General features: G+C 47.9%; 1 protein-coding gene across 1 annotated transcript in view; it reads right to left on the bottom strand.

The window, feature by feature from the left end:
• Positions 1-9,233: 9,233 nt before the first annotated feature.
• DYNC2I1 (dynein 2 intermediate chain 1) overlaps positions 9,234-10,342 on the bottom strand; it is a 53,620-nt gene continuing 52,511 nt past the window's right edge. The window contains exon 22 of the mRNA XM_084792794.1: positions 9,234-9,568. Coding sequence (XP_084648920.1) covers positions 9,400-9,568 — 169 coding nt within the window. The 3' untranslated portion in view covers positions 9,234-9,399. The remainder of the gene's footprint in view (positions 9,569-10,342) is intronic.

Here is a 10,342-nt window from a genome sequence, read left to right as displayed (position 1 = left end):
CACACACACACACACACACACACACACACCACGTGCTCAGCATTGCTCCAAGTGTTGGCCTGGACAGAGGAGTGACCTACGTCCCACCTGAGAAAGGAAGACCTGGAGAGAGTTGGCATGTGTAGATGCATGGAGGGCAGTGGCCTCCTAGATTCAGGGCCTAGACTCAAAGCCTAGCAAGTCCTGAGAGGAGAGCTAGAAGCATGAGGGCCGGAATGTGCTCCCGGTTCAGAAACTGCTGAGGAAGACCCTGCTGGCAGGAGGGAGAATCCTCCTAGCAGGGCATCAACACTTGGCATCATAAAGGTGAGAGCTGCTTCTGTAGACTAAGGCTGAGAGTTTTTTACAGACCCTGTTTTGGCAACTTAAAAGCCCCCCCTGCCCCCCCCCCCCGCCTTCGTCTCATCGCCATGGGAAAAAATTTAGGGCATCCAAGAAAAAATCAACTTATATGGATTAAAGACTTAAATGTAAGATCTGAAACTATGAAGCCGCTAGGAAAGGACACTGGGGGAATGTTTCAGGTCAGCACAGTGGGCACAGATTTTCTGGATTGGAGCCCAGGAAACGAGAGCAGAAATAGACACAGGACTACATCAAACCAAAAAGCTTCTTTACTGCAAAAGAAACAATCAACAGAGCGAAGAGGCAGCCGACAGAGTGGGAGAAACTGTTGTGAACTTGTCACTCACCAAGGAATTAGCCTGGAACCCACACAGCAGCAATATAATGGTGATGATGATGACCCTGTTAGAAATGGGCAATAGACTCAAGACATTTCTCACAGGAATGTGGGTGGCCAATGGACATATCTGAAAACAAAAAGCAACAACAACAACAAAATACTTCCTGATCATCAGGGGAATGAAATCAAAACCACAAGGAGATGTCATGCCAATCTGGTTAGGATGACTACTATCCCAAAGATGAGACAGTGAGAAAGGGAGCCAGATATAAGTTGGCAGCCATGCACGCTCACACACCCAGCATCGGAAACTGTGGGACTTCCTTCAAAAGATTAAGAACACTATGAGAGCAGAGGCTTGACAGGTTACCTGCACGTTGCTGGGCTCCTGAGAGGCTGGTTTCCCAGGTGCGGACTAGGTCCTCATCACCAAGATGCAAGGGAAGAAACGGTGCTTTTCTGTGGGTAGCACGGGAGGGGAACCCCTACCTGGACCTCCTCCTACCCGGTTTCAGCGCCACCGGCTACTGCTCTACTGTCTGTGCTTTACTGTTGGCACCAACTGTCCCTGTAGCAACTGGAACAAGTTATAAGGAGCCCAGGAAGAAAACACATCCAGCCTCGTTTACGGACGCTCCGCCTACAGCTTGGTACCACTCACAGGTTCCTCACAGACACATCTCACTCCATGAGTGCCACAAGTAGACAGCAGTGTCCCTGGTCTTCCCAGGTCACCAGTACCCTGGAAACACAGACGGGTGACTTTTCCTGGGGCATTTGACAGCCAGTACAGTGTCAACCCCTAGGATCAGCACCCAAGGACTGGACACGATGCCCTGAGCAACCACTGACACACTGTTCGTCAAAGAACGGAGTGAATTTGAATACGATCAAAGTAAAGACTGTAAAAGGTAACACTTCCGGCTGTCAATCTTCAGGGCAGCAACACATGGGAAAGTACTGTGCTTGGAGGCAGGTACCCTGTATAATTAAGTTTTCTAGATGACACAGCAGTGAATAGATAGCTTTTGAAATAAAACAGATTACCTTAAGAAACTGTCAATAAATGAGGCTTAAATGTACAAAGTGGTTGGGTGGGGTGGTAATGAAATGACTTCTGCCCACAAGGAATGTACAAAGCTAATAGGAACCAGAGATGGGCAGACAATTGATTAGGTTTGGACAGAACGAAGCTGAACCAAGCTACCACACAGAAAGATTCGCGGGTCTATCCTGACCGATGAAGGAAACTGTCGTGGGGGCACAGCATTCTATCTTTCCTGTCGGCTGAAATGATACAGAATGCTGTTCCGTAAAGGGGGTTCCAGAGGCCTCCAGGTCCCACTTGAGGTCAGTATCAGGGCTGCATCCTTGGGCTGGGTGCTGCCTCAGCATGGCTCCCAAAGTCACAACAGGTTGCTGAGCGGTTTTGTCATTTTTCCTCAAATGTCTGTTAAATGCAAAAAGTCAAGTTTTCTTAACAGAAAATTACAAGTAGTTACATATAAAAACCAAAGTGTGTTCAAGCAACTCAGTCTATTTTTTAAAAAGACATTTGGAAAGACAAGTCAAACCAAAAAAAAAAAAAAAAAAAAAAAAAAAAAAAAAAAAGACAAACAGACAGACTTACCAGGGTATCACTGTGTTCAAATACTCTGGACCTTTTCACACTCAAGAAACACAACCTGAGAACAGGCTGCTAAGACTGGGGGTTGTTACCCCTATAAGCTCCCACAATGCCCTGAAGCTCAAATATATAGTGATAGATATATGGCACAGGTAACTGACAAGTGACACGTAGTCCTATGATAGGTGAACAGATATGCACAACACAGACAGATAAGAGATTCGCCATGGGGATAGACAGATGGCAGTAGTTACATGGTAATAAAAGGCAGACAAGACAAATAAAACAGCGCCTGCAGCTCTTGGCCCTAGCTACAGTTTAGAATCACCGTGACACTGTGAAAACAGAAGTCAGTCTCAGCAGTAGACACAGATGAAGTGCTGTGGGTGATCCTGTCACAGCATTTTTGAAGATAACACCAACATTTTTTTGAGAGGGGTGAGTTTCAAGACAGGGTGTCTCTGTGTAGCCCTGGCTGTCCTAGACCTGCTTTGTAGACCAGGCTGGCCTCGAGCTCACAGTAACCCACCTGCCTCCTGAGTGCTGGGATTAAAGGCGTGTACCACCATACCTGGCTGTTGTTGTATTATTATTGTTGTTGTTGTTGTTATTGTTATTATTATTTTATTTTTATTATTATTATTATTATTATTATTATTATTATTATTATTATTATTATTATTATTATCTTTTTGAGACTGGTTCTGTGTAGCCATGGCTGTCCGGGAACTCACTCTGTAGACCAGGCTGGCCTTGAACTCAAAGATCTGCCTGCCTCTGCCTCCCAAGGGCTAGGATTAAAGGCGTGTGCCACCACTAACCAGGATAGCATCAGTACTTTAATCTTCAGCCTGGGGTTGAAAAATTGAGCTCTAAGAATATATGTAACATTAAAATACATATGTGACCAGAAAAGGCATTGGTCCCTGGTGATGCTTGTCAGGCTTGGGAAGCCTTCTAATCACATTTTTTATCTTGAATTTGATATTGCCTCTGGGGCAGGGGTCCCTCGTGTCCCCCATGGTATGGGTGTCAGTGAGCTTCCAGGAGAAACTGAACAGACAAAACCTGGACTCTCAAGATTGCCCTCCAAGGTCAGAGCATGTGCTCTGCAGCTCTCTGCAGTGACAGCACAGTGCTCTGGAGCCACTGCTGCTATTGCTCATGGTGCCTTCCTGCTGCTGAGCTCAAGAGCTGACCAGTGGGCTGAGAGGGAGCCAGCCCCAAACGGCCATCGCCATCTTGAATGTGTCCGCAGGCTTACGTGTGGCAGGCTGCTGGACTGAGCAGGTGGCTGTGGTGCTCATCCTTCACAGCGGGAGAACAGGGAGGGCTACGGATGCTGCAGACTCCCTTGGCTTCCTCCTGGTCCTTCAATAAAGACCCTTTCCTGACCTGCACAGTGGTGCTGCTGAGCAACCATGGTGTGGTGAGGATCCAGCTTGGTAATTTAAGCAAAAACTGGTGTCAAAAAAAAACCTTGTTCCAGTCTATTTAGACCTTGATGGCTTATAAAAACAAAACAAGACAAAACTCGCCAACAACAACAACAAAAAACAAACAAAAACCCACAAAACTCAAAAATGGGCTCAGCACGATGGCTCATTGAGTAAAGGCACTTGCTGCCAAGGCTGACAACTTGAGTTGGATGCCCAGATGAAAGCTGGATGCCCAGTTTGATAGAACTGACTCTCATAACTGCCTTCTGCCTTCATATATATGCTACGGCATTCGCACTTGTACATTTGTGTACACACATGCACACACACACACACATACACACAAACACACACCATATACATAAATAGACACAAAATAGTTTTCACTATAAAAGAAGAGATGTCTCAGTCCTGAAGGCATGGAGTCCAAGTTGAACACTATGGCAGACCTCGTATCTGGTGAAGGCTGTCCTCACAGAATATAACTAATGCTGCCCATATGTATGCGAGTGTGGGGGCAGCTACTGGTGCACGGTTTACCTACCAGGTCACATCCTTCAAGAAGACTGACAATCCATCCACTCACAGCTATCAGCTGTCAATAGCTGCCTGGCTAGGAGTATGGGCCTTGGGTCCCTCCACTCTGACTGCCCATGTGCCGTGTGCATTGACAGTGAGCGGGCCTTGTGGAAGCACCCAGCCTCTGAGGTCATGAGTGCAGCGGCCTAGTCACGTCCGGTCCTCTCCGGCCTCTGGCTCTTAGTCTTTCTGCCGTCTCTTCTGTGATTTCCCAGAGCCGTGGGAGAAGAGGGTGTGATACCAATGTCGCATCTGTGGATGGGGACTGGAACTTGTTCTCCTTTAGCTGTCAATGATCCTCAGGGAACTGGCTGGCCTTTCATGCAGGGAAAGTATGATGCCAGCCGAGAGAACCTTGTCCCCCAAGAAGAGATTGACAAGGTTCCAACAACTTGTCGGACCACCACTTGCAGGGAAATAGGGGAGCTGAGACAGCGACGGGTCAGTAACGGGTGAAACCACACCTTGACCAGGACTGTGCACACTAAGACAGTCTCCCTGAAAAAGATGTTATGCCAAGAGGTAGGTATTTCAGCTATTTGACTTTGATGAGAAGAAAAAAAAAGCTTTTAAAAAATAAAAATGACTTCCCACTTTATTACTGTGAGAGCTTTTAAGCCTACTCTTTCTTGTTGTTTTTGGAGTCTATCGTCCAAGCATAAAGTGTGGGGAAGTGGGGCTGAGGTGGAGGCTGGCCCAGCGTGACAGGAATGGACCTGAGGTTGCTGCTGCTGCCCCCATGTGACAGCCGTGCTATACTGCATGCTGCTTTTACAAATGCATTCTCATCATCTGCTCAGTAGCTTCTCTGTTATGAATGCAGAAGGAACCAGTTGACGTGGAGCTAGCAGCAAGGTTCCCCGGGATAAGCTCACTGAGGCCCAGGGGCACGTGTGATGACACAAGCCAGGCCAAAGCCTTGAGAGCCAGCGCCTGTGGACTGGGTACCACGCTGGGTTCCCGTTAGACCTGAGGTGCCCACAGAAGCTGGTGCGAAGAGTGGCTGCTGGGCAGGGCAGGGACTCTACCAGGCCTTCACTCCATCTTCCCAGTCCATTAGTGATACCATGCAGCTGGTAGGGCGGCAGGAACTGACACTGGGAGGAGCAGGGGCCCAGAAACTGTTCCTCTGAGACACCCCCAGCCCCACCAACACAACTGCGCTCCCCAAGGCGGGGCTTACCAGAGTGCTAAGAGAATGTTGAAAAGCAAAGATCTCGCCGACCAACCCCTGAACCCTAGATGTTATGGGAAGACGGAGGCAAGGCCCAGACTTGACAAGATCCCTTCAACAGCACGCCTCTGCCTACCACAGCCGGGAGGACAGGGGAGGATTTGGGCATGAGAAAAGCAATGCTATAAAGCCTAAAGAAACCACTAAGAGCTTTTAAGAGCTGTGACACATAAAACATAACACCCAAAGTTGAATTTTTATAAAGACTCAACTCACTTAAGGAAAATAAAATACAATACACCAATAGTTCTGTAAAGTCCCTTTATGTTTACTCCTCCCCCGGCATTTAGTGCTCCACCAGGCTCCTCAGTGACCCTGGCCTTTCTTCCTCTCCTAGCAGGGGCCTCGTGGCCTGCTGTCTCCCTAATCAAGCTACCCCAGCATCCACAGAGCATATTTATGCTAATTTATTTTATCAACACAGTGACCAAAATACTACACAGAAACCAGGGGAACAGCGTAAGGAGCGGTTTATTCTGCCATCATTTCAGAGGGCTCAGACCATGGTGTGGGGCAGTGAGCAGTTCATGTCAGGAAGCAGAAAGAGAGCCATGTTGACCCACATCTGGTTTTCAGGCCTCATATTCCAGGCTGGGTCTTCCCCTCGGTGAAACCTCTCTGAACTGACCCACAAACACAAGCAGTGCCCCTCCGCTCCCGAGGTGGCTCTAAATCCAGCCAACACTCCCAAGCTGAGTCAGCCTCACATTCGGGTTTGCTCTCCCCTCAAATAGTCACCTTTCCAGACACTAAGGAGGGATCCTGTATCTTCCCAGCCAGCAAGAGACTTTCTGATATAGAACCCACAAACTAGAATGGCTATCTTCTGCCCTTGACTGTCCCACATCTTCTAAACAAAATATTTAAAAAAGAAAAAGGATTCTCCACAGCTGGCACCACCAGTGTGGGTGGCTCTTGCGGCCTTCATGTCCTCAGGTGGCAAATTTTTAATTTGGAGTGTCATTACCAGTTGGCGTCTAACCAACTAGAGAGAGGGGCGCGCTGGACAGCAGGTGCACTCCACCTCACTGAGTGTACAGATCTGGCCTGAAAAGCTAAAACTGGAGGCAGAGCTGACTTTCCATTGTTTTCCTAATCTGTTGTGGGATGCTGCTGTTTGGCTTTGTGTTGGTGGTGATGGTAGTGGCTTTTGTTTGTCGTTTTATTTTTAGTGAGAGGCTGCAATCACTAGTATAATCACACTTCTATTTCCTTTTCATTCTGGAAAGGTGCTGACAGTATTTGGGGGACAAGTTGGCCCTGTTATTGAAGGACAAGAGAACCCATTTCAAGTTGAGTGTAGAGGGGACAGACACACTGTGGGTTGTATTCCCTAGAGAAAAGGCTGGGGGCGAACAGCTTGGACTGTTTTCCTTTCTCTGTAATCACTGCATTTCTGTATAACTCACAGACAACTCTGCTGTGGGCTTGAAAAGGAAACATTGTGCGACACTGTGGGAGCTGAGGCTGCGTGGATGGAGAGACAAGGAAAGGCACTTATCAGGGATCAACACCATTGAAGAACAGTCTCTCAACCCTGTGCACTCAGCACATGACTTTGGTCACAGATAATGTACCACCTCAAAGGCAGTGACCACACACACACAACCTTCAGAGGACCACATAGCCACTGGAATGCTGGCCTCCTTCCCTTGTGACACAAGTCAGCCTGAACAGCCCTGAAGGCAAAACAAACAAACAAAACTGTAGGCTTTTCTCATCTTCATGTATCTACATGGTGTGGCATTAAAAATAGTGCTACAAGAGCCGGGCATGGTGGCGCACGCCTTTAATCCCAGCACTTGGGAGGCAGAGGCAGGTGGATGACATGAGTTCGAGGTCAGCCAAGGCTACACAGAGAAACCCTGTCTCGATAAACAAAACAAACAAACAAAAAATAGTGCTGCGCTTGAGTCATACCACTCCGAAGCACAACACAGCCCTTAGAGAGTGAGGGAGAAGGTGGAGGTGACTGCCAACCGCTGCAGTTCTCTAAGATGCATAGACACTGAGACGCAGAGGAGATTAAGCAAGAAACCTATAAACACCATCTACCCTAAGCCTTCTAGACTGTCACTGAGCCTGTGTCCTACCTCACTCCGTCTGCCACCAAGCAGGAGTTTTACGAAGCTGCTGAGAGGGAGATTCCAGTCCCTTGTTTAACAAGGAACGGCTAAACATCCACTTACTCAGTGGCACCATGCCAGTCACATAAACATGGCCTCTATCAACACATTTTAGGAGCCGGCCCTCCCTGCCAAGCAGTGGCCCAGTGTTCTTCTGTGTCTGCAGCTGCCCACTGCTGCTTTTGATTTGGTGGACAGTACGACAGGGGATAAAGACTCTGCCATCTTGTGGAGAGAAGCCAGGCGACCACAGCAGTTCTTGATTGGGTCAGCATGTGTGTGCTGCATGTGCATGCTGTGTGTGCCTGTGCGGCCTGCATGTACATCTTGTGCATTTGCTTGTGTGTCGTGTGCACGTGTTCACACTGAGGCAGCCTGAGCAGCCATGTAGCTAAGCTTCTGCAGACAGAGAGGCCTCTCTGATTTATTCTGTCACTCTGGTGATAAACAGACTAGCTTTGATCAACACAATGAAAAGGAAGCCAAGATGTATGGGTTGCTGGGGGTAGTTACACAGAAACTGAAAGAGAAAGTCGGAGCATGCTGTGCTGGGAGTAAGGGCGTTTCCCCAAGGGATCAGATGCGGCAGCAGATTTTCCAGCTGCCTCCCAGGATGAAGACACTCTAGTTCAGGCTTGGAATGTGTAGAGCTTCACATATGCTGCCTGCATTCCCTACGTGGGAGTTCTCCCATGAACTCACCCTCGGACTGTCATCCCGTGTGGTCTGACACGTGTGGCCTTGAACACGTGCTTCTAGGAGGACAACCGATCATGAATGGAACTGTGCTGCTGCTGGAGAGGGAGGGGGTACACTAGCACCTGCTGTCTGTGATGACATGCTGCGTGGTGTCACCTTGGAGGCCAACAACAGCCAAAGTACAACTGTGAGAAACCAACTTCTAGTATGTACAAACTTGCAACAGCACGAATGAGCTAATGTGCCCCCTGTTACTCCATATTCAAGAAAATGTATTGGGAGCTGGAGAGATGGCTCAGAGGTTAAGAACACTGCCTGCTCTTCCAAAGGTCCTGAGTTCAATTCTCAGTAACTACATGGTGGCTCACAACCATCTGTAACGAGATCTGGTACCCTCTTCTGGCATGTAAGTGTCCATGCAGGCAGAATACTGTATAAATAACAATTTTTTTTAAAGGAAAATGTATTGAGTTGTATTATTTCTATATGAAGACGGCTTTCATCCTACATCACATGGTAAAATGTGTCAGGCTCAGCTCTGTGGGTTCCATTCAATGACACCAAAGCTGGCGTACAAGAACACTTTAAAAACAGAAGGCTGGTGGAGGTCATCTCCAAAGTGAGTAATTTCTCTTTAGATATATGTATATCATTTTATGCATGGCTAAGAAAATAGTCCATTAAAGTACTTTTTCATGGTGGACTGTTTAAAATCCAGTAATAAATGTGACAGTGTTTTTAAATTGTTCCAAAAATAACTAGAAATACTCTTAGAAAAGCTTTCTGGACATCACTTGGTATTTCCTTTGAAGTTTAGTATATACGAAATGTTCACTGTTTACATTAAAAATAGTGATTTATTTCCTGGGAATACCAAAGTACTCTCCTCCTAAAACAAACTAGGTACAGAATATACACACTCTCCGCACACAAAGCAGGTGAACACAGGGTCAAGTAATCCATCCTGTAATCAAGTCTTATGTGCCCATCACTCCCCTGACACTAAGTCTTCACTTCAGAAGCAGCAGACGCAGCTTGCTGTGCTCATCTGCCCCTGGGGTGCTCCACTGCCTCTTCAGGTGTTGGATGTCGACTGTGCCCGAGGCCCTGGCCAACACCAGAGCCGCAAAGCCACCACTGGTCTTCTCAGGCTCCCCCGTGATAGTCATGGCCACAAGCCTACAGGTGAGAGAGAACATGAACTGGGAAGTCAGTACGCAATGTGTAAGTTTCTGTTACCTGAGTCTTTCAAAATATCTATATTCAAGGGAGATGTGAAATAGAAGAGACACTAAAAAATGTTAAAACAAAATATTAGAACAAATATAAGTATATGAAAGTCTGTCGGAAACAAATTTCTGCATCTCAGGGATCTGCTGACTGGCAGCTCCAAGGCTGTACAGCTGCAGCTGCCTCCCACCACCTCACAGAAGGTGACACTCCCATCTGATGTCTCTCCTGGCCTTTGGGAATCAATGCCCTCCAGCTTGGACCCTCCCAGTGACACAGGCAGCGGGGTGATCCCCAGTGTGGGGTCTTCACAGTATCTTACACCAAAAATCTCAACACAGATGAATAAATGTCGAAGCACACAAATCCAGGTGAGGCCTGCCCTGAGCCCCAGGCCCTCCACAGCAACATCCTCCTGGGAGCAGCACCCATCCCACTGTGTGTTCTAATGAGAGATCTGGGTCTTCTTGACCCCCTGGGTGCCCTCTCCATGCCTGTCCCTACCATGCTGAGCACATGTCTCCAACCCCACCCTTACTTCCTCCACCACTGAGTCTTGGAAGTGTAATCCCAAGGTAACCTTGTCCCAACCCAGGTCCTTCCCAGCCCCCTGCCATGGCCTCCTGGGGCTCCGGGCAGACTTTTTAGATGTGACTGACTGCCTGGCTGATTGGTTTCTCCCAGAGTCCCACTGTGCTGCACAGGCTGCTCTCTAAGCCCTGA

This window comes from Acomys minous (genome assembly GCF_964271855.1).
Source record: "Acomys minous genome assembly, chromosome: 8".
Lineage (NCBI taxonomy): Eukaryota > Metazoa > Chordata > Mammalia > Rodentia > Muridae > Acomys > Acomys minous.
Note: the sequence above shows the minus strand (reverse complement) of the source record. Positions and strands in the feature narration are given on the sequence as shown.